The 25,529-nt window shown below is 39.9% G+C and overlaps 1 protein-coding gene across 1 annotated transcript; it reads right to left on the bottom strand.

The window, feature by feature from the left end:
- Positions 1–215: 215 nt before the first annotated feature.
- On the bottom strand, positions 216–24,930 carry CCT2 (chaperonin containing TCP1 subunit 2). Its single transcript, XM_089674118.1, has 16 exons — positions 24,793–24,930; positions 21,796–21,870; positions 19,810–19,875; positions 18,468–18,579; positions 18,308–18,384; positions 16,846–16,958; positions 13,990–14,192; positions 9,483–9,583; positions 9,265–9,392; positions 7,759–7,862; positions 6,815–6,934; positions 6,470–6,598; positions 6,262–6,365; positions 6,045–6,144; positions 2,539–2,680; positions 216–431 (listed from the first exon to the last, which is right to left on the bottom strand). The coding sequence occupies exons 1-16, from the start codon at positions 24,793–24,795 to the stop codon at positions 401–403; spliced, it is 1,608 nt and encodes a 535-aa protein (XP_089530244.1). The 5' UTR covers positions 24,796–24,930; the 3' UTR covers positions 216–400.
- Between the last annotated feature and the right edge of the window lie 599 nt (positions 24,931–25,529).

The following is a 25,529-nucleotide window of genomic DNA, read 5'->3' on the forward strand; positions in this document are numbered from 1 at the left end:
TCTTTTACAGTGTATGGCAGCATTCTCATCAATGCATTTTGTTCCTACTATTCCAACGGCACGGATCTCATCACACATTTGACTCGCCAAAAATGCACAAAATGATTCTGCTTCACACTAAAACCAAACAACTGCTTCTCAGTTTAACACGTGTTTTGCCTATTAATTAAACACATCACATGACATTTTAGTGCTTGGTATGGAAAGAGTACAGCTGTATTATCAAAATTTATTTCAGTGGAGGAAAAAAGAATGAACAAGCATTTACGAATAATAAATAAACCACAATGTGGGTGTAACCCTCAAGTGCCAAGATGTCAACTGTATCTAGCCTTCACTGTGCCTCTGCCCTGCATCTATATGCAGCCTAGTATACAAGCTCAGCCATCCACTGGGAAGTTTAGCAAGGATGATGGTCAGGCACACGTTTCCTATAAGAGAAAAGCATGACAATTATTAGACTGAAAAACAGGCACAATTATGGTAAAAACATTATGGACAAGGAGAAGTATTAAGAGGTCATTCAAGGCTTCACATCTATATTCACAGCTCATCTTTTGAAAAAGTATGACAGGATTATAAATCAGACAAATCCCAGACAAGTCTCTAAACCCATAAGCAGCAGAATTTTTTTGGTTAAAGTGTTTCTAAAGGCTGAAGGTTTTTCATCCTCATGCATTCTATGCATGAAAGTAAAAAAACCTTCAGTGTGCAGCTCCCCCCTCAGCCCCCCAGTATTTACTCAAATCTGATCCTGATCCAGCAATGTGCACAAGAGCAGCAGTTCTCCTGGGTCTCTCCCTCCTCACTGGCTGAGACACAGCAGTGGGAGCCATTGTCTTATAGATACACAGAGATGGTTTGAAAGCAAACAGGCATGAATGGCCCCAGAGCAAGCAGCTTGTTCTGGGGGCACCCAGCAGGAGGGAGTAGCCAGGAGCACCACCAATGCACCCGAGAAGAGGAGGATTGGAGCTGCTCTCTGCAAAACCATTAACATAGGTAAGTTACATAACAGTTACAGTGATATGTTAGGACATTGATACATTTAGTATCAATTTAAACTTGAACAAAAAACAAATAAACCATTATCATATAAAATTATTTTTATCCAGTTATAACCTGTAAGAACTGTATGCAATGTGCCTGTTTGCAGATTCTAGGTGCTTTAAATCTGAACAGTCACCCACCAAGTTCTTTTGGGACTTCCTAGAATCATATTACTAAACGCACATCCACAGATTTTCTTATCCGCAACCTGAGCTCTGCAGTTCCATGTGTAAGGCATATCTACTTAATGTGATAAATGAGTTTGTTCCTGGAACACATGCAAGAATGATGTTTAGACTTCTTCTCTACTCCTGCAATAACATCAGAATAGAAAGAGAAGCAATCACCTAGGCTTAAATTGGTTATGGTTAGCCTTTTCAAATATAAATTAGTCTTTGCTGGAAAGTCAGACTACAAAATTCCAAAAAGATTAAGCCACAGTTGTTAGGCACTATAAAGTAATGGTCACATTACTGCTGAGGGAAGTGTTTTGAGGTATCTGTACATGTTTTATAATGCACGGTTTATTTATATCGACACAATACGTATATAAACTGCCAATGAAATGTCTGCTTAAAGATATACTACTTGTACAAATACCATATTTTGTCATTTGTTTTCTTAATGCTGTATTGAATTTTATGTCAAACAACTTCTTGAAGCCTTTTACCTGGGGATGCTAAAGAGAGCCAAGAAACCACATTTCAAATATATTTTATGAGTATTAGAGATCCAGTGTCCATGTGTGGCCGGTTTCAGCCAACACTCTGTATAATTCCCCATTTGTTACGGTCACACTGTTGCATTGGCTACCAAGATTCTATGATTTAAAAAAACCAAAAAAAAACCCTATTTAAAATGGCTTTTGATGAGTAATAAGTCCTCTTTCACAGTCGGTTATCTGTATTCTGTGGATTCCAGCGGCAATAATGAGAATAGCAGCAGCCGGGACAGCCTATATAAATGTATGACAGGCTGACAGTGAATGCTGCTATTCGCATGTAGTTGCACACCTCGCGTTTACCTGTGGATGTCTGAGCCTGGACAAAGCTAAGTTTATAAAGGCTGCCTGGCCCCTGCTATTCACAGTCCCTGACAAATTCACGAGCAGCAACAAACTCAGCAGATGGTCAATTGCTGCCTTATGTCAATCTCCAAGTGCAGTTTTTAATTTAGTCAGGGTTAAAGCATTTGTTAACATCCTAGCATCCCAGTAACTACAGAAAGGTTGACTCGAATGTCGTGAATATGCCCAAAATGAAGCATTACCGCTTACATCAATTTCCTGAATGATTAAAGGGGACATAAGTGAAAAATCACACTAAAGTAGTCATATATTATATAGCAAGGCCGTAAGTTACATTCCCTATAGTATATCCATTAGGAAAAAATGATGCTTGCTGTAGCATTTTTGGAAAAACCATCAGTAAGGAGGTTTGTTCATAAAAGGAATAGGTAAACCTGTTGCTTTCACATTTGTTTTGTTACCTTGGTGCAGCTTTAATAATATTGTCCACACGCAGGATAACTTCAGCTGCTTCTGCAGCACTCAGCAAAACTTGTCTTTTCACCTGGAAGCTCTCAGTTATTCCCAGCTCCCCCATATCTCCAATGGTGCCATTTTTCATGTCTGAAAAGTAATATAAAAACATATATTTATACCTCTACAGCAATGTTTTAGTTCAGCACCTAAACTTGCAGCCCTGGCATACGAGTCACAGTGGAGCTTTCAGCAAATGTTAACTTGGATTTTTTTGGTTGCATCCACTGGCCGTACAAAAATGAATTTTCACATCTATAAATGTTAAAATGCAGAAAATTAGGAGACTATGATCTTAAATCGAACCTGCAACACCTAAACCTAAATTTAAACCCCTAAAGAGATTCAGTCACAACTGGACTCATGCAAGAATTTTCAGTCTTAGTTATTTCACCTTTATTTAGCTAAAATGTATCTAAAGATTCAAGGTTCTTTTTTACCATCATGGCCCTGGCCAAAAGTTTTGAGAATGACACAAATATTAATTTACCTGCAAGGAAGCACGTGCAGTCATTATTGCTTTGCACAAAAAAGGATTCACAGGCAAGGATATTGCTTCTACTAAGTTGGCACCTAAATCAACCTTTTGTCGGATCATGAAGAACTTCAAGGAGAGTGGTTCAACTGTTGTGAAGAAGGCTTCAGGGCACCCAAGAAAGTCAAGCAAGCGCCAGGACGGTCTCCTAAAATTGATTCAGCTGTGGGATTGGGCACCACCAGTGCAGAGCTTGCTCAGGAATGGCCGCAGGCAGGTGTGAGGGCGACTGCAGGGATTGGACTGCTGAGGACTGAGGGAAAGTAACTTTCCCTGATTGTTTGGGACATCCAGAAAAAACCTTGTCCAGAGAAGAAAAGGCGAGTGTTACCATCAGTCCTGTGTCATGCCAACAGTAAAGCATCCTGAGACCATTCATGTGTGGGGGTGCTTCTCAGACAAGAGAGTGGGCTCACTCACAATTCTGCCTAAGAACACCGCCATGAATAAAGAATGGTACGAAAACATCCTCTGAGCAACTTCTCCCAACTATCCAAGAACAGCTTGACGAATATCTTTTCCAGCATGATGGAGTACATTGCCATAAGGCAAAAGTAATAACTAAATGGCTTGCAGAACAAAACATTAAAATTTTGGATCCATGGCCAAGAAACTGTCAAGACCTTAATCCCATTGAGAACTTGTGGTCAATCCTCAAGAGGCAGGTGAACAAAGAACCCCCACAAATTCTGACAAACTCCAAGCACTGATTATGTAAGAATGGGCTGCCATCAGTCAGGATGTGGCCCAGAAGTTGACAGCATGTCAGGGCAAATTGCAGAGGTCTTGAAAAAGAAGGGTCGACACTGCACATATTGGCTCTTTGCATAAAAACTTAATGTAATTGTCAATAAAAGCCTTTGACACTTATGAAATGCTTGTAATTATACTTCAGTATATCATAGGAACATCTGATAAAAAGATCTAAAAACACTGAAGCAGCAGACTTTGTGAAACTTAAATATTTGTGTCATTCTCAAAACTATTGGCCAGGGGTGTATGGTCAGGCAGTGAGCGAAGAGAGAGTGGGGAAGAGCCACGCTCCGTGTGTGAATAGATGCACAGAGCAGTGGCTCAGGAGCGAGCCTGTTTGGGTGCCCCCCAGCAAGCTGAAAGGAAAAGGATCCGGCCTGGAGCGACAGCAGGGAACCTGAGAAGGGAAGAATCAGGGCTGCTCTGTGCAAAACCACTGCACAAAGCAGGCAAGCATTACATGTCCGTTATTGTTTTTATTTTTTTAAAAGGAACCTTTAATATCACTTTAATGTTGGATTCGAGTGTCTGAGTTTGGGGATGGGATCTATAATATCAATTTGATATCAGCATAAGATGCTTCTGAAATAATTTAGAATTCACTGGCAGGTACATATGCCCTGCAGATATGTTTCAAGTGGTTTGTACAGCTCCACAGACTTGAACAGCAATGCAAAACTCATTTAGAGTGAACAGAAGCCCACTGACACAGGCCCTAACTTTGAGAAGGCCCTCAGGCTTATCCAGATAATAAAGTTCACCTGAAATCTTACAGATTCTACTGTGATAACTGCCTGTCCTAATGTTTAGATTCTTTCACAAGCAACTATTAAAAGTACAGATAAAGTCTGCCAACAGCTTTTTTTAATTGCCCCAGCAGCCTAGAGAGTGACAAAGTTCATGAGTCGCTACAGCTAAAACTAGAGAAGTTGAACTAAGCTATAGTAAGTGTAAGGTGAGCAAAGGAACAATTTTTATGATTTGGCTGGTTAACTATTACAACAGCAAGGGATGATTGAAGGAATTTATTCATTTTCAGGTTACTTTTAAAAACAACCTGAATATAAAAGATTTTAACTTATATTGTTTGAATCCGCACTGCCAGTGCACCAGACATACCGTATGTGAACAGGAACTATAGGAAACAATTTTTAAAGTGGTTGTAAACTTCATACATGAATTATGAACTAAACATATCCCTCTATAATGTGTACTAAATCCAGAACATTATGTGCCATTTCTGTCTGCTGCTTTGTTCCTCTGCTATCAGTATGAGTCACTTCCGACAAGTTTTTCTGACACCAAGAGAAAAAATAAAAAGTTATGGGAGGGAGCTCCAGCACACAGGCTGTGATTGACAGCCTCAGCTCTGTTCCTGTGTGAAGGTGAAAGGTGTTTCTTCCCTCCAATCAACTCTCAGATATCTCCTCACTGAGCTCTGCAGTGTGTAACTTCAGCTCTCTACCCATGTTTTCTAAAAGCTCAGACAAGCTTTATACATTCTGTACTATGAACAGCTGAAGAGAAAAGAATACTGCGTGTCATCTCGGTGTATCACCTGAGACTAGTCACTTCAGTGGTTATATGTAATGGTTTACAACCACTTTAAACCTGAACACTTTCTTTAACCCAAACCCTTAGAGTGACCCCAACTCCTAAATCAATAAAATAGCAATGTTATGAAAATAATCCAAACAAGCCAATAATATCACTCATATTAGAAAAAATCAATTTGTGCCAAAAATAATCTGTAATCCAAATAAATTGGGAATAAGCAATCAAGCACTAATTAACCTAGATTACTAAAAAGAAATGTTATAAAGAATTATTCTCTCTTTCTTTTTAAGCACAGGTCATGTGGCTGGTTATACTTTCCCCTTCAAAGGAAACTTAAACGGCACTTGTGCCTTGAGAAATGCAAAGGCTGCCATTACTGTCCTGAATATGCTAGTATCTGGCCAGTCATGTCTGATCATTTGACTTTAGTCCTTACTAGATCATGCATTCATGCATGGCCTGGATTGTGCATTCAGTCAATGAAGTCTTAACGCCTTATCTGATTAATTGTTCAGATGAATAGAATCAGATGTCTGCAATGAAAGCCCTGTATTTCTCTTGGCACTGATTCTCTTTAAAATAAATCTTTTTTCAGAGGTCTGTGCCTACCGAGTCCATATGTCAACTTTCCTTCACTGTGAGCTGCTCTGAGCTGAGACACCAGGTCAGCACTGTCATAGCCAGCATTATCTGCTATGATAGTTGGAAGCTATAGAAAAATGAAAAAAAAAAAAAAAAACTATAGTGAGATAAACACATTCAATTTTTGTCTTGTACAAAAATAACTACAAGCAATATACTTTACTACACAAATTCTAGAGCTTACCATTCGGAGAGCTTTGGCAAAAGACTCCATAGCCACAGACTCTTTGCCAGGGGTTCTGTTGGCCAATTCTGTTACTGCATGGGCCATCAACATTTCAGAACATCCTAAAAAAAAAAAGAAAAAAAAACAAATCACAAACAGCATGCTTACATAGTAATGAGCATGACTGCATAAGCAATTTGGGAATTAATAAACCTAATTGAAATACCTCCTCCATAAACTGTTCTTGTATCCTTAACAGTCTGGGCCAATACACAGAGAGCATCATGTAAGGATCTCTCTGCTTCATCCAAAATCTGCTGTGTTGCTCCACGAAGAACAATGGTACAAGCTTCCCCTGAAATGTCAAGAGAGCAGAACATTTCCATTAGAAATTCAGATTTAGTAAATTATTGCATATTTAGTACTCTTTCATTAACTTATGGAAAGTGCACCTTCTACTTCACTTTTGCGGAATGAGCCCATTTGCAGATGCAGTATGAGAAGGCATATGAAAACAGGTACTGCAAAAAGTTTTACAGGAAAAAAGTCACATTTAGAAACATATACATACCCATTGCAACCCCTGAGAAATGGATGAGCTTATCCTCGCCAATCATGACTTCTTCAATAAGTTTACAGCTTCCAAGTTTTACAAGCTCAGGATGATCAAAAGTGGAAGCAATCTCTCCACCTGAAACAAAAGATGCAACAGATAGAAAAAGGAAAGCAGACTGTTTACAGTTTAGCATAGACAAAGCACACTGTCCTACTACAGGAAATTTTAAAACTATTAGTTTTCAAACGTCCTGGACAGTTTGACATGTATAAGGCTGGTCATACACAAGTCATTTTCATTTAATCGAACCGCTGGTTGAATGAAAGAAAATGACCTAATGTGGATGGAGGAATACCTCCTGCTGAGTCTTTGTAATTTGATGGTGGGGAGAATTCTCTACCATCAGAATATACTCATCAACTCCAGCTATAGCCTATAGCACTGTCAGACAGACAATTTTCTAACAGGCTGGTTGTACACAAATCGATCGATCCATCCATGCATATGCCCTTATATGGATCAAAATTCAGCTGGTCCCCACTGAACCAGCTGAATTTCAATCCATATATGGCCAGCCCAAGTTAAAAGGATTATTCATAAATAAATAGGGAAACAACAGCTGAAATATCATATGCAGTATATAAAAATGTTTGTATATTCCAACGAAATAGTGCATGCTTTAACTGTGGCCTCATTTCAGCTCTGACTCACTAGTGCTGTTATCTGGTGTAAGTCTAGGCAGAGCTGATGTAGAAGCCACACAGAGTGTGCACTTAGGAAGTAACTCCTTGGGTGCAGAGAAAAGCATTTGAATACAAATATCTGCAAAGTGTATTGTGGTGGTTATGTAGTACTGTTTGATATTGGATTTACAATAACATAACTCATTCTCTTCTCATAATGCACTCACTTCTGAAATCCCAAGTGCAAAGTGGGTCCCTATCTTAAAGTCATTTTACCTGTCACAAGTGCAAGACGCTCCACACCCACAAAATCTGCATGTTCTATAGCCATAACACCAGCTGATGCAAACAACTGTTCAGGGTAGTTGTATATTAGTTGCCTGTGATCAGAAAATAACAAAAAAAATGTTTACATTAAATGCAAAAAGTACAGCAAATGTCTAGTGAACACACATTTTGAGTTGTTATTGCAGTGTTTAACTAAACATTATTTGACTTAACTATATACTCCTTTCACATTTTTATTAGTTTGCTGTACTACATTTTTTTTCTACTGCAGTAAATGTAGAGAATTGTAGTTTAGCCACAGCAAATACTGCCTCTCTTGAAACAAAAGTTGAAATAAGGTAGTAAATACACAGAGGGAATCCAAAATTAAAAAGAAAGAAATGGTCAAATTATAGACTTGCTTTGGGACCCAAGCACATATGCATTTACAAACAATAGAAAAGAAAAAGTTTTTAAAACATGAACACACACAGTTAAACATATTTACTTCAAGCCGATTTACTTTATCAAAAATTCACTGAGAAGGCTGACATGAACCTGTCCAGCAACACTAACTGCCGGTTCACATATAAGTGGATTGGACGCGGTTTAAATCGCATCCAGTCTGCATGACATGTGAAATAATATTGCTTCCTACGGTGCCTGCTCACATATGTCTGGTGCACTGGCAGTGCGGATTGAAAGAGTCCTCTCCGATATCTAAGCAGTGCAGTCCAGTTCAGTTCAGGTGCAGGTTACAGGCTATCGACTTCTATGGGAACCGGTCTTATACCACACATCATCAGTTGTGAACAGGATAAAATCCTGACCCGAACCTGATTTAAACCTGTCCTGAACAGCTGAACTACTGTATCAATTGGCTGTGCAACCTGAGCTTCAATCGCACATGTGTGAATCAGCACTGAAGGTCAGAAAAGAGGGCAAAGTTATGGTCAAACACACCTGTGGGTATTGCCTGTACATCCTCTCCCCTCATCTTTAAGTGGGATATTCACTATCATGTAATCAAGAAGCTTCTAATAATTCTACGGTACTGTAATATAGGATGGTTTTTAGAAGCAAGGTAAAAAAGCTCAGTGGCTAAGCTAGCTGTTCAGTCACTAATAGCAGGACAATTCACACCTCTGTGTGTTAGCGTGGCGGATTAATATAAATCTTGCATGCTACATTTTTGGTGTAGTTTCCAGAAAACAGGCTCTCCCATAGGGATAAACTTAGAGATGTGAAATGGCCATCAACACCTATACCTGCCCAGAAGGTGGCAAGCTCCTTCTGAAAAGGTTAATTACACTACAATCAGTATATAATAGAGTCTCAATTATATTATATAGAACAGACAGGTCCTCATTTTATTATCTAGAACAAAATAAAACAGTAAGGATCTGATGAGGCTATGAATTCGCCACAGTAAAATCGGTTCCATACTTAAATAACACACTAGCTGAAAAAACATCAGACTGAAGTGTTCATACCAACAAATGGAGCTATCATTACCTGTTGATAAAACAGTTGATTCCATGCTTCAGAATTCGATCCACCTTTTCTTTCATCTTCTCTTTCTCTGCTAGCTCAATCTCTGCCACTTTAGCGGTTGAGTCTACACGCACTCTTGAGCCAAACACCTAGTTAAAAGGATTCATTTCATGAGTAATTCATAGGAATCAAAAAAAAGGAACACAATACATTAGTTAAAGCATACAAAAATCACTAACCTTAATCTTGTCAGTATCCATTCCTGTATTAGCAATAAGTATTTTGGCATTCTCAATGTGTTTTGGTTGGTTCACGCCAATCTTTTTGTCCAACAAGAAACCTAAGAGAGAAATCAGCAGTTTGAACTAAGCAAAATAATTAATAGCAAAAATGTCACAAAAAAAAACAAATAATCCATGCATGGCCTGTATATAAATCTACCAATCATCTTTGAAGCTAAGAAATATTTATAGCAGGAGTGTTGAATTAAAATTTATGGGAGGTCCGACCAGTAAGGTACGAACCCCATTTCTTTCAGCCCTTCCCTCCTATATCACAATCCCTTATATCAGTGTTGTTACATAAATTCCCCTCCCCCCAGCACCGCCCCCTCCTCTTACGTTACCCTCCCTCACAGCACTGCCCCCTTTCCTTTACATCATCCTCCCCCACAGCACTGCCCCCTTTCCTTTACATCATCCTCCCCCACAGCACTGCCCCCTTTCCTTTACATCATCCTCCCCCCACAGCACTGCCCCCTTTCCTTTACATCATCCTCCCCCACAGCACTGCCCCCTTTCCTTTACATCACCCTCCCCCACAGCACTGCCCTCTTTCCTTTACATCACCCCCCCCCACAGCAATGCCCCTCCTTTACAGCACTGTCCCCCTTCCTTTACATCACTCCCCCCCGCAGCAATACCCCCCCCCTTTTACATCACACCCCCCCCCCCCAACACTGCCCTTCTCATTTTACCCCCCCCCCTTCCCCCAGAGCACTGCCCCCTTTTACATCATTCCACATAAATGCAGCACACTCAGGAGAAGTGTCCTCTGCCCCCCCTTCACTCTCCTACCTTAGTCAGAGTGGAGAGTTGGAGGCAGAACATACAGTTAGGTTCATATACATTTGGACACAGGCACAATTTTAGTTTTTTCAGGTATTTACCAAACCATGTTCAAGCTAAAGTTATATAATGGATATGGGTTTACAGTGCACACTCTCAGGTTTAATTTGAGGGTATGTACATCCAAATTGGAGGAAGGGTTTAGGAATTATAGCTCTTAACAGTAGCCACCCCCCCTTTTTCAAAGGACCAAAAGCAATTGGACAATTGAATATAATCATAAATAAAATGTTAATTTTAATATTTTGTTGAGAATCCTTTACTGGCAATGACTGCCTGAAGTCTGGAACCCATGGACATTACCAAAGATTGGGTTTCCTCCTTTCTGATGCTTTGCCAGGCTATAACTGCAGCTGTCTTCAGTTCTTCTTTGTTTGTGAGTATTTCTGCCTTTTTAGTTTTGCTTTTAGCAAGTGAAATGCATGCCCAATTGGGTTGAGATCAGGTGATTGACTCTGCCATTGCAGAATATTCCACTTATTTTCCTTCAAAAGCTCCTGGGTTGCTTTTGCAGTGTGTTTTGGATCATTGTCCATCTGTACAGTGAAGCGCTGTCCAATCAACTTTGCTGCATTTGGCTGAATCTGGGCTGACAGTATATCTGTAAACACTGCAGAATTCATCTGGCTGCTTCTGTCACATCATCAACAAACACCAATGACCAAAACCAAAAAAAAACACACACAGTATAGGTCTATGTATTCTGTTTACATATTTAATTCTATTTATATTCATGTATTTTCGCATTTAAATTGACTAAAGGACTATGTTGTTGTGGCAGAGATAACAATAAGCTTGTATGTGCCTTTAGGAATCCGCAGTTTCTCTGTGCCAGGCCCCCTGTCAGGGATAGCCGTTTAAAATTCTAGTCCTCTCCAGTTATCTATTGACTTTGACAAAGCACTACCATGCAAAATGCATCATCATGGCAACCGCTATGTCCCCATCTGGCTCTGTAAACAAAGCCTTGCTCCATTGTGGCTCTGGTTCTGGCTCGTCTGAGGTGCATCTAGACGTCACTTCCGGTGCCCGGTCTTCACCAACACCACTTCAGAAGCAGGCTGCTTTTATGATCTACCTCTGGCATCCGCATCACCTGTCATTTGGAGCAGATCACTACTTTGCAGCAGATCGCTACTTTGCAGCATTTACATAGCAGCATCACAGCTTTACCATGTCCATGCTGTCAGCTTTGGCTTCCCCAATAACCATACAGCGAATCGGTATGTTATTTTACCTCTGCCACCAGCACGGTTCAGAAGTCAAATTGAACAACCCTCTGTGATCTATTAAGCCGTTTAAAGAATTGACTGCTGTTACATTTCTTTTATTATCATGAATGATTAACCTTTTATCTTCATTGGATTACAATTTGTCCTTTTGGCAATATTTTGACTGCACTCAGATAATCTAGTTGGTCTACTATAGCACCATCTTGTGGCCTTTATGCATAGCGCTCTTCTTGCACAGAGCTGCTTGTGACATTGGTCCAAATGTCTTTAGGCCACTTTATTCACAATTAAGGACACCAGTGCCCAGCAGGGAGTCTTTATCTGTACTGCATAGACCAGTTATAGGTTGGGGTGGTTGCCATCTGTTTTTTTTACTGTTGAATACCTAGTTCCCTGCTGCATGTTCAGCAGCGATGTAGGGGTTGGCATAAGGAACCGCAGCATGCGGTGGTGTAACGGGATTTCAACAAACCTAGGGCAGCCAGAGATCTTCAACACATTGACATTTTTGGACACTGCTAGACACCACTAGAAAGATTTTTATTTAGCACAGTTAGATTTTACCTTGATTTTGAAGTAACTGGGTAAATGTAACCACGTAAGCTCTGGAAAATGTTACCCCCTTAATGATTAGGCCATTTTTTGCTATATGGCACTGAGCTATTTTTACTGGTAATTGTGCAGTCATGCAATGCTGTACCCAAACAAAATTTATATCATTTAGAGATTTCTTTTCATGGTATTTGATCACCACTGGAATTTTTAGTTTTTGTGATATAAACGAAAACATTTTTTAATTTCTGCTATAAAACCTATCCAATTTAAAAAAAAAATCTAATTTCTTCATAAATGTTGGCCAAAATGTATTCAGCTACATGTCTTTGATAAAAAAAAAAAATCCCAAGTGTGTATTAATTGGTTTGTGTGAAAGTTATACTCTCTACAAAACTATGGCATATATACAGGATTTTTTTTTTCTAATACTAATAGCGATGATCAGCGACTTAAAAAGGGACTGCGATAGTGTGGCGGGCAATCTGATGATGGGAGGGGAACTAACTGCCATTGACATCACCAGTGACACTAATAGTGATCAGTGATAATATACACTGTCACTGTACTAATGACACTGGCTGGGAAGGTATTAACATTATAATGATCAAGGGGTTAAATGTGTAATGTATGTGTTATGTGCTGCTTTAACTAAGCGCTAATTTAGGTTACTAGTTTGTTGCTATTTCACGAGTATGCAAGTTTAAATCTTTTAGTATCTATTTACTCAACATAATTTTTTCTATTTTACCAAAAAAATGGGTATTGTGCTAAAATTCTAAAATTAATTTAAGGCTATTTTTTTCTTAAAATTTGTGTTTGATAAATGGCTGTGTGAATATCTTGCAACATACAAATTGCAACAACCACCATTTTATTCTCCAGGGTCTTTGCTTTTTAGAGAATATATAATTGAGGGTTCCAAGTAATTTTCTAGCAAACATTGCTGACTTTAATATGTACGTCAAAAATTTCAAAATTGCCCCGAGCATTAAATGGATTTTAACTAAACCCACCCTAATGGTGGCAATACACGCTTCGATAAATAATTATAAATAATTGATTTCTATTTTGAGCTCGCTCTTTTGTCAGGAATAAATCAGTCTATAATTGAAAACCCATTTGATTTATATGCCACACACAGGAAAGTGGATTTCAATCAATAGTTAAAGTATAGCTGAAGGCAAAACTTTGTTTTTGTTTTGGATAGACCAGAGAGAGATTAGATTGCGGTGTGTGCCCCTTATAAAAGAGATTCACCCTCTCTATTCGTACTGTTTACCATTCAAAGTGAAAGTAAAAAAAAAATCTCAAAATATTGGGTTGTCCCCAGAAAAGTAATAAAAAGCGGAAATTTTCCAATGGGAACACTAGCTCTAGTGACCTGGGGGTCCCCAAAGAATTGCCCCTAAATTGCAGGGATTTCCTCACTTTCTGTTTGGCTATGGGACAGGACGTGAAATATCCGTAATGGAAAACAGATGGCGAAAAAAAATCTGACAGGGGTTATAACCATTCCTTGCTCTATCCAAAATGACTAAATGAAGAAGAATTGCCTAAAATCCTACTTTAAGAAATGATCTAAACTTACAACCCCAAGTTATAGATCGCATCTATTTCCACCATGTAATCTCATAATCTGATCAATCAAAACACATTCGGATTCATGAACAAAAGTATCTCAGTGCTGCCAATTAATGCAAAACAATTGATGATATTTCTCTCTGGCTGATCAAGTCAGTTTTATCAAATCTGACTGAAATTGAAAGGGAAGTAATAGCTATGCTATTTGCAGAGTCAATCATTTTGATTACATTGCACATTCATAAATATACCTTCATCCAGGTAAGACTCGGTTAAACTTCCTCCCAGCTTCTTAATGACATGAATTGCTTCCAAATTTCCAGAGCCTTTTAGTCTCAAAACAGCTTCCACAGCCAGTTTTGCAAAGTGGTCCTTGTGGTGAGTGAGCAGCTTAGAAGACAGGGTTGTCCTGGCAATGTTTAAAAGATCGGCCCGAAACTTCTCTTCATCATTACTATGAAAGACAGCCAAACAAGAATGACCTATTAGAAACTAGATATTTGTGGAGAAGGATACTGCAAAAAGTAAAGTATATTGAAAGCCAAAAACTACTAATTAGAAAAAAAAAAGGGAAACATCTCCATTTGCGCCACAAAAGGATTGTCATGAAGCCACCCATCAGCTGCCTTCTCATACAGTGAGTCTGCTGGAATGCAACAAATTCTTCAGTTCAGTTTTTACTAAATGTCACATCAGTGTCATTCTTGGTTAAAAAGAAGAAAGGTACTAATGGCACTGAAAAGTGCAAGGACAGTACCTTGTGTTGGACAGCAGTGATATTTTTTTGCTTTCAAAGACATACAGGCACCTTATCCTATCAACATACAGGCACCTTATCCTATCACTATCCACATACAAATATTGAAATACACAGTACTGTGCAAACATTTTAGGCAGGTGTGAGGAAATGCAGTAAAGTAAGAATGCTTTAAAAAAATATAGATTTTATTTATTTCATTTTACAAAATGCAAAGTGAGCTAAACAGAAGAATCTAAATCAAATTAGTATTTGGTGTAACTACCCTTTGTGCAAGTGTAAGAACAGATGCTGGTTTGAAGCCAAAGTCAGGGATTTTGCAGGATTAGAATCAGCTGTACGATTAACCAATTATACCAAGCAGTTGCTAATGATCATCAATTTCGTATGTAGGTTAAAAGACAGTCATGAACTCAAAACAGAAACAGCTGGGTAGGAAGTTTAAGGCCCCAGTCATACTGGTGCGACTTGTCATGCGATTTGATAGTTTCAAATCGCACCCTATTCTCTGGAAATGAAGCGGTCATGTTGGAGTTGCACCGATTTTGATAGTACATGCACTACTTTATGCAAGTCACACCCAAACTTGCAAAGACATCTGTGCATGAAGTTGCACAGATGTTTTGCAGGTCGCACTGACTTTCAACTTTGAAATCATGCAACTTCAATTTCAAAGTCGGATTCGGTGTGACCGAAGACAAACTGGGTGAGGAACAGTCAAACTTTGCTATTAAGGTGAGGTTGCGGAAGACCGTTTCATATCACAGGTCATCCATCATAGCAAAACTGAGCACAGCAACAAGACACAACGTAGTTATACTGCATCAGCAAGGTCTCGCCCAGGCAAATATATCAAAGCAGACTGGGGTTTCAAGATGTGCTGTTCAAGCTTTTTTGAAGCACAAAAACAGGGAATGTTGAGGTCCATAGATGCAGTGGTTGGCCAAGGAAACTTAATGCAGAAAATCAAAGACACATCATGCTTACTTCCCTTGGATGTTGGAAGATGTTCAACAGTGCCATCAGCATAGAACTCATGGAAACCAGTGGGACCCAAGTATAACCATCTACTGTCCGGAGAAGTCTGGACAGAAGTGGTATTTCCAACATGGAAACAAGGCTAACTGACTCAACTATGCATGGGAACTGGGATGCAGTAAAATGGCAGCAGGTGCTCAGGACTGTTGAGTCAAAATTTGAAATATTTGGCTGTAGCAGGAGGCAGTTTTTGGCTGGAGAGCGGTACAATAATGAGTGTCTGCAGGCAACAGTGAAGCATTGTGGAGGTTCCTTGCAAGTTTGAGGCTGCACTTCTACAAATGGACTTGGAGATTTGGTTAGGATAAATGGTGTCCTCAATGCTGAGAAATACAGACAGATATGTATTCATCATGCCATACTATCAGGGAGGTGTGTGTTTGGCCCAAATTATTCTTCAGCAGGACAGCGACCCAAAACATACAGCCAACATCATTAAAGTGGAGCTTCACCCTAAAGGGGAAGTTCTGCTTTTTGACCCCCCATTCTATTTTTGGCACTGTTTTTTTTTTTGGGGGGGGGTACTCAGTCGAATCGCCAATCCACCAGAAGTTCTACTCCCCCCCCCCCCCCCCCCCCCCCCGAATCCTTCTAAGACAAGTCACAGGTCCCAGAAGGCTGCAGGTCCATTCACAAAGTGCAGCATGGCTCATGCATGCGCATCCATCTGTGAGTTGGCAAGGAACCACAGTCGGCTGTCCAGAGTAAACATGCTGGTGCCTGGAACTCAAAGACCAGCGAAGAATCAGTTCGGGTAAAGATGGAGCTGGACCCCTGGACAGGTGAGTGCCTTTTTTTAATAGTCAGCAGCTACAGTATATGTAACTGCTGAAGTGTTTTTTTTCAAACAGGGCAAAGAAACACTTTAAGAACTATCTTCAGCGTAAAGAAGAACAAGGAATTCTGGAAGTGATGGTTTGCCTCCACAGAGCCCTGATCTCAACATCGTTGAGTCTGTCTGGGATTACATAAAGTGACAGATGGATTTGAGGCAGCCTACATCCACAGATCTGTGGTTAGTTCTCCAAGATGTTCAGAACAACCTACCTGCCGAGTTCCTTCAAAAACTATGTGCAAGTATACCTAGAAAAATTGATGCTGCTTTGAAGGCAAAAAGGTAATCACACCAAATAATGATTTGATTTGGATTTCTCTTCTGTTCATTTACTTTCCACTTATTTTTTTTTCATCAAGTAACAAAACTATTAAACACTTATATTTCTGAAATCATTCTTAATTTACAGCATTTTTTCACACCTGCCTAAAACTTTTGCACAGTAGTGTATATGGTGTTAAGCAAATGCAAACTAACCCATGATCTATTGTTGCTTTCAGAAGGGCTTCTCTGGCAACCTGTGTAGCTTGTCTCCATCCAGATATTATAGTCTGAGGATGAATCTTCTTGGCAATCAACACTTCAGCTTCCTGAAAATAAAAAAAGAATTCTTAGCTGGAAGCCTTATTTTTACCACCTGCAATGTATGAGAAAGCTTGTACAACTAACACAAGAAAGTCTATGACCATTTACAAAATGGTTGCATTCTGCATCAGAAGCTGAAAACTAATGAAGGACAGAAATACAGTCCATAAGTTTCCTAAATATTTTGGACAAGATCTTCCCAGTAAAACATCAGTAGAACTGGTGGGGGGGTGTAAACAGTATATCAACATTTCATGGTTAGCAAAGTTGTCCTGTTATGATTAGCATTAGCTACAATACGACGTACATATTTTTTTTTCTGTCATGTGAAATGAATACATACTGATGGCGCGCCATGACTACAGAAAGCCAGATAGTGAAGCGGTCAGTGCAGTATTTATAGATACACTTTTTTGGAAGTGTAATTTTGTTTTATTTTCAATTTACCTCAAAAAATGTTTTTTTTTATCTCCTACATTTTTATGTGTCATTCCACTTTTTGGGTATCACATAGATTACCAAAACATTCTTTTTTCCACCATTTTTTTTCTGTGCTGCATTAAGCCAAACTTCTTTCTACTCCACCTACAATCGGATTTATTTTATTTATTATAGGTACTTATATAGCGCCGTCAATTTATGCAGTGCTCTTACTTATATATTATACATTTACATCAGCCCCCAACCCTCAAGGGGTGTAAAATCTAAGGTCCCCAACTTACATTCATGCATACATACATACACCAGGGCCAACTTAGACAGGAGCCAAACAACCTGTCAGCATGTCTATGGAATGTGAGAGGAAACCAGAGTACCCGGAGGAAACGCAGACACAGTGAGAACATGCAAACTCAAGGCAGGTGGTGCTGTGGCTGGGATTCGAACCAATGACCCTAGTACTGCCAGGCAGAAGTGCTAACCATTTAACCACTATGATCACCAAAAATAAACTGGAATCTCTTCAAGAATATCTCCTTGCCCTGCATTTCCTAAGACAAGCCATTACTAAGGAAAAAACACAGCAGGAGCTGCAGGGACCTGTCTTGTGTGGGGAGGATCAGGTAAGCATATCTCCCTTCATCTCTCACCTAGACAAAAAAAAGCAATTAATCACTGCTGTGCAGACACAGCCCCACAGAAAAAGAAAACTTTTTTTTACTCAAGAGATCAACTTTAAACAAACATGGAGCTTCACTGTAACCATTAAATTGGTATCATTTAAAAGCATATCCACAAGTGAGTTTGTCACTCACAGTTATTGATTTCATCCCTAGAATTATGGTAGAGCACAAAGGTGTTATAAAACATGCCATATGGGCTAAAAGTATGCAAAACAAACTTAGCATCCACTTACTCTAAGAAGCTCAGCAGCCAATACTGTCACTGATGTTGTTCCATCACCTACTTCATCATCCTGTACTTTAGACATGTCTAAAATAGAAACAGAGTAAAAGTGAGTCAAGGAAGACCATTTCAGTAGGAATTTTCTATAAAACCAATAAATGACATCTTACCAACTAACACCTGGGCTGCAGGATTGTCAATTCCAATAGCCTTCAGAATGGTTGCCCCATCATTGGTTACAGTAACACTGCTGTCTCTACCACTGCTGAGAAGAATCTTATCCTAGAATGACCACAACAATGATCAGCACATGAAAACAATATTGTATCATTTATAGAAATGAGTAATGTTAGACAAAATAATGAAAAAGCATCCAAAAGCAGCATGAAGTATATCAGACATAATTATCCTATCCAAAAAAAAAAAAACAGAAAAACAAACATTTTATACTTACCTGCTGTATGCACTGGTTTTGTACACGGCAGCCCAGATCCTCCTCTTCTCGGGGCCCCTTCCTCCTGTTGGGTGCTCCCACAGCAAGCAGCTTGCTATGGGGGCACCCAAGCATGCACACTCCCCAGCCACTGCTCTGTGTGTCCTTTCACACACGGAGCCACGGCTCAGCTCCACCCCCTCTCTTGTCATTGGCTCACTGGCTGTGACTGATAACAGCGGCAGCAAATGGCTCACGCTGATGTCTCAGCCAGGAGAGGGAGTCCCGGGATAGCCGAGACTCTAGTGCACATCGCTGGATCGAGAGCTTTTTACCACCTTCATGCATAGAAGACAAGAAGGGGGAGGAGGAGAAGCTTTACTATTACTTTAAACAGAAAAGTAGAACCTAAGCTGGTCACCTACCGAAAGATTTCCTTTGCTCGGTCTGCTCTGAACAAAAGAAATCTAACAGATGCCTCCATCCAAGCAATGATTGTCTGACTGCACCTGCATCCACTGTATTTGGATAGCCAGTGCCACCAACTGTCAGAATACCAAAACAGTGACTGCATCTGATTGGATGCAGGGACTGTTTGGTCAACTCCACCTGGCTCCTTTATTTTTTATAATCGAAGGATGTTGGGTCGAGTGGTGCCAACAGGGCCATTGAAATTCACTTAGGGCATGGGCACAATATTTTCCCAGGTTAAAGGAGATAAAGAAATATAAAAATAAGAGCCCGGGCTGGAGGGTTAGTAACTGCACAAAAGATGCAGTTAAACATTATTTAGATTTAGCTTGGTATAACAACATGCTCATACATTTTATTCCTGTTCATAGCGTCTGCTTTCTGCTTAATATTTGGTTCACATGCGTCTAAGAGAACTTGCTTTGTTGCCCCTCACAGTCCAATTCTGCTGCACATTAGCAAAAATGGAAAATGAGTCACTGCTACCTGGCAACGAAAGATTGTTAGGTGCCCTAAAGTGTAAAGCCATATTTCTTAGGGTACTACTAAACCCACAGCTGGGCAACAGTAACAGCAGGTATCCTAGAATGTTTTACCTCTACACTTACCATGCCTTTTGGTCCCAGTGTACTCTTCACCAAGTCTCCAATAGCAATAGCTCCAACAAAAGATGACTAAAAATACAAAACATTCAGTTAACTTCACCATTTAACAACCAAAGAGGAAAAAAAAAATCATACAAATTAAGAAAAATTAACTACTTTTGAATACAGAACATGTAACCATCCAAGTACATGTGTTCTCTCTTTTTTCTTTTTTTTGTAAAGTTTAGGTACATTGATACACGCTGTTCAGTAACAAAATATGTATGGGTTACAGACATGTAACAGTGTATCAGGTAAAAGGACACAATGTTTTTGTTTGCATTAACAAAAAAAAGAGAAAATAGTGTGTGTTATATAACTTAATTTACATGGAAATCCTAATAAAGGAAGTTTACCCTATCCAGTGGTGTTGTGTGTCCTCCTTTAACTTTTCATCCACACATTGAAAAGGGGCAACAAATTATCAAATCCCATTTTTTTTTCTTAAAAGAGAAGTTTAGGAATGAAAAAAAAAAACCATATATGCTCACCTAGCTGAGATGCAGCCCGTTTGGTCTTCAATGAGCAGAGAGCCGGTGACTTTCAGTCACCGCTCTCTGCTCTGCTCCTTTAGCTCTCACTGGAGCACTGGGCAGTGGAGGGGGTGGGAGCAGTCGGCTCCAGCTCTTAGCAGCATGCTGAGAGGCTTTAGCCCACTAATCAGCTGAATACAGGTCACAAGAATGCAGAGCTAAGTGCACTCCTGTGACCTACAAGGCCAACTTCTAGTTTAAGCATTTCCATGCTTAAGGTCTCATTCCCACCAGATATCAATGCAGAGACAAGGCAAAATGTAGTTTCCAATTAGGTCAGTTCACAATACATAATTACAGGAGTCTGCCTGTCACTGGGCATGTACTCCCCTGTATCTTCAGCATGTGTATGTACACCCTCCTTTTCTCCCCAGGAAAGATATAAGAGAGTTATGGGTACATACCTCTATAACCCTCTGCCACCCTGTGCTGTGGTAATTGGTGTGGTACTAATGGTGCAGACTTCATGTCACTTTTACACCAAAAGGGAAGACTTTTCCCCTCAGACTGGCTGTGTGTGGCTGCAAGTATTGTTCTTCAGGTGGGAGCTCTGGCTGCCTCCTTTCTGTAAGGCAGCGCTGACAATCAACACCATACTTGGTGTTGTTCTGACAGTTTGGCCACTCTGGATTGGTGCGTTGAGGGAACATTGCACTTTCAGTCTGCTGCGGCCTCTCTCACCTATCCGTGGCAACACCTTTTGTTGCATTTTTCTGCATTGTACTGAGGAACTCTGTGATTCATGTCCGAGGCGACTAAATAGGGTAGCAGCTCCACATTTAGGGAGCCTCTAGGGACCCACACTTTAAACCAATGGTTCTTCTGTGGTGTGACCCTAGCTAATGCAACCTCAGACACACTGGCAGATGGGTCCTTGGTATGAAATTTGTTTTATATCCCTTTATATTTTAAGAGCTTTTCACTGCCCACACACTAAATACTCCAGCTTTGCCCTGCAGTGAGCTGTGGTAAGGGGGCATGCATCGCACGGATTCCTTTTTTCCTTAACTTTATTTGAAGTGTCATAAAGTGAAGCGTCATTCATGTCTTCCCACCTCTGTGGGGTGACCTGCAATGCCTTCCTGTATGCTACAGTAAAAATGTCTGCATTTTACTGCAGCTCACCACACCTCTAAGCTGCCTTGCAGTGTGAACAAGGCACATAGAAAACAAATGGCTTCTATGTACCCTAGCAGTGACTGGAGTTTATCCAGTGTGGAAAAACGTCAGGGCCTTAAGATGGACTTTGCTAATTTGCATAATTCCCAATTTTTTCAACCAAAGGCAACATGCTATACAATGACATTCCACTTAAAAATACAGCAGTGTCATCTAAAATGAGCCAAAAGGAACACTACACAAGATCATTTTCATTAAAACCCAACAAGGTGTTTGTGTGGTGCATGAAAATACTTACTAAACGGGCTGTTTCTGCCTTTTCTTCATCAGCTCCAGCTTTAAAAATGTTTACAGGTGCTAACGAGAGGGAAGCCTGTATTTACAAAGCATTAAAAGAAATACAATATTTAGCAAAACAAGTCCTCACTTTCAGAAACACATAAAAGAACACATATTTCAATATAAAGTATACCAAAAACTTACACTAATAACATATAGATTTCAAACATTTATGCAAAAAGTGGTCCAAAAACTGAATAAAAAAAAAAAAAAAACTTAACAGTTACTGATTTGACACTTCAATTAAACCTCTGGAGGCCCTAAAAGGAAGATGCTAAGGGGTCAGTTCACCAAGAGATAAATACCGCATGAATATTTGAGTTAAAATAACTCATGTGGTATTTATTTCAAAAGTAGTCAATTCACTAAAAAAAAAAAAACATGCGTTATTTACCGAATGTGTTAAATATTTATATTTTGAGATATTTATCACTTAAATTTTGCGTTATTTTTGGTGGTGTTTTTTCACAATTTTTTTTTTTGCAGGCTAACATTGCACCAGAAAGCACACAGCACTACAGTGACACTATGAAAACATTGTAGTGTGATTTCAATCACAAAATGATCTCCCTCTGATTAAATGTGACAATTTATTTTCATTCCTGAGCTCAGAGGAGAACATTTTTACACTGATACATTGTATACTTTTCACTTTCTGGCCAGTGCAGAGTTCCTCTGAGTGCCCGTTCACATATATGCGGATTGGATGTGATTTGAACCCAATCCAGTCTGCACGACATGTGAAAAAACATTGCTTGGTGCCTGCTCACATATATCTGGTGCACTGGCAGTGTGGATTCAGTGCGGTTTTAAAAAGAGTCATGTCCGATTTCTGAGCAGTGTGGTCCAGTTCAGGTACGGATCACAGGCTATTGACTTCTATGGGAACCATTTCTAAACTGCCTATGTGTGAACAAGGTAAGATCCTGAGCTAATCCTGTCCTGAACCCGATGTAAACCTGACCTGAACCTGTGAACAACTACTGTATCAATTAGCTGTGAAACCTGAGCTTCAATCTGCACCACACGTGTGAATCAGTTCTTATTGTTATTTTGTACATTTTCTAACATACCACCAGCAAACACCTGATGATAAATAACAAATGTGTGTTTTTTTATGAATTGAATGATTTATCTCATGTTTTGTTTGCTGTATTTATCTCACTATTTTAACAAATGTGTGCTATTTACCTCACATTCGATATTTTACTTTGATGAAATTACTTATGTCATATGATATTTCTGAAAAATGAGTTACATGACCTTCATATTGCATGCAGTAACCTTTAGTGAATTGACCCCTAATATAGTGAACACTGTGGCTTCTGTATGTTCATATTTCTATATTCAAAACGGATTAGTGTGTACTGATGGTGCCCCACGTTCCTAAAATTCTAAACGAAATCTGGTAAAGAGGCTCTTTTTCCAAATCACCCCCCTCCTCCCACCACCACATCCTTAGACTTTAACACTCTCAATGACAAACCTAGATGTAGTATGCAGGTCAGTAAAGTAATCTAAGGGTCTAATAATGGCCATTTAAAGGCAAGAGTGGAGCAGTGTATACAGTGAGCTACACTGGGTGACCCCGCCCATTTGTTTCCTTTAGTGGCGAGGAAAATGACAGCTCCTTCTTGGAGCTATAGTGAAGGGAACTTCCGTGCCCTGATTATCAGTGAAGTCCCATCAGTGCCAACTGTCAGTGCCCATCAGTGCACACCAATGCCACATATCAGTGCCCATCAAAGCTGCCTTTCATTGCCAACTATCAGTGCCATATATGAGCTCTGCCTTTTAGTGCTCACGAGTGATGCCTGTCAATGCCCATCAGTGCCACCTTTACAAAATTTTATAACAAAACCTAAGAAAAAAACTTAATTTTCTTTTCAGAATTGAGCCTTTTTTAGTTTGTTTAGCAAAAAAAATAAACTCAGTGGTAATTAAATACCACCAAAAGAAAGCTCTGTGTCAAAAAAATTTTAAATTTTGTTTGCGTACAGTGTTGCATGACCGTGCAATTGTCATTCAAAGTGCAACAGCACTGAAAGCTGGTCTGGGCAGGAAGGGGGTAAAAGTGATCACCAGGCAACTGGTTGAAGTAAAAAATAAATAAAATAATTGAGCCTCCCCACATACGCAGACATTTCAGCATTGTGAATTTTCGGTATCAGTTTTGGCACCAGAATATTCATTTCGGTGCAGCACTAGTGCTTGCAGTTCATTCACAACACCTACAGCTCAGGAACTGTATGACCATACAGAGAACTCTAGGCTGTGTCTGCAGAAGCCCACCATCCACTGGTCATGGGTGCAATGCTCTGCAGGCTCCTAAGAAAAAAATAAATGCACATTTTTTACCCTGCAAAAACACGGATATTTATTATTTTACTTTAAAAGATGAACTTATCCTTTAAGCTGCACAGGCAGAGGACTGGGGCGTTCACGTGCCGCCGTCACAATGCTTTGTGACAATATTTATTCTCTGCATTACCTTCAGCAAGCAGTACCACCAGCAAACACGACCCATTCATGCATACTGGTATTAGTGCGGCATTTAATGGGTTTAAACAGCCAATATTCATAACGCCTCCGAAAAGCAATCAAAATATGGATCACTTTTCAGAGGTGCTATGATTTTGTGAGACATCTAAAGGCCAGAGGTAAAGCATGGCTGCCTCTACACTTGTACTTTGAGATGGCAAGCTCAGCAATGGCACTGATTCCCTCATGACAGGTTTACTTTGTGACAGTGTGGTAAAACGCTGGCCCTGTCCAGCAGTTCGTTTATGGCAGTCTCAGGCCTGGGAAGCTGCATGGCTCAGCAGCCCTGTAATAGAAGGGAAGTGTTGTCTGTCACTATACAGCCTCATGGCCGTCCCTCACACGGTGACCGGGGGAGATCCGAGCCGCTCACACACACAGAGACCACCTCATGACATAAACCAGCCCCACTCACCATGGTGGAACTATGAGACACACAATGGACCAGAACACGCCGCCACTCCACACACCGGCTCGACACGGGAAGTGACGCAGCAAACGGCCAGGAGGAGGTCACAGAAAACGCTAGAGAATGGGCTGTGGCTAGCTTTAGCGTCCATGTTTGATGTGGGAAAACAAATAGACGATAACCGGGCACGCCGGCTGTAAGGCAGAGGGAGTAGAACAAACTAGCTACATTACATTTACAATATATATATAAAAAAGAAAAATATGAGTTTTTTTTAGCTATAAGCGTAAGGAGTGTTCAATTGCCCCATTCAAATATGGCTGACGAAGGCGCTTCAGGCACTACACTGGATGTGCTTATAAGGGAGAGAAATGAGGCTATAAGCAAGGGAGAGGTTATGTTAGAAGTTCATAGAGAGTTGAAAAGAAATAATGATTTAGCTTCGTTTGTTCGCAGGTCAGTTTTGAAAGTTAAAGTTGATTTAACCACTTGCCTTCCGGTGCCCGATTCATTGGTTGTCCTGCCCAGGCCTATTTTCAGCTTTCAGCGCTGTTGCACTTTGAATGACAATTGTTTGGTCATGCAACACTGTACCCATATAAATTTTTTAGAATTTTTTTCATACAATAGAGCTTTCTTTTGCTGGTATTTAATAGCCACTGGGTTTTTTATTTTTTGCGCTATAAAACAAAAAAAGCAGAACATTTGAGAAATTTGCACAGGTGGGTGGCACTGCTGGGCAC

Source organism: Staurois parvus, unplaced genomic scaffold (assembly GCF_062004578.1).
Source record: "Staurois parvus isolate SC_StPar_1 unplaced genomic scaffold, SC_StPar_1.0 ptg000147l, whole genome shotgun sequence".
Lineage (NCBI taxonomy): Eukaryota > Metazoa > Chordata > Amphibia > Anura > Ranidae > Staurois > Staurois parvus.

Coding starts and splice junctions, on each gene's coding strand:
- CCT2 (XM_089674118.1), bottom strand. Junction 16,959..18,307: donor TGGCTGCTGAGCTTCTTAGA/GTAAGTGGATGC, acceptor TTTTATTTTCAG/GAAGCTGAAGTGTTGATTGC. Junction 2,681..6,044: donor AAAGTTGACATATGGACTCG/GTAGGCACAGAC, acceptor ATTACTTTTCAG/ACATGAAAAATGGCACCATT.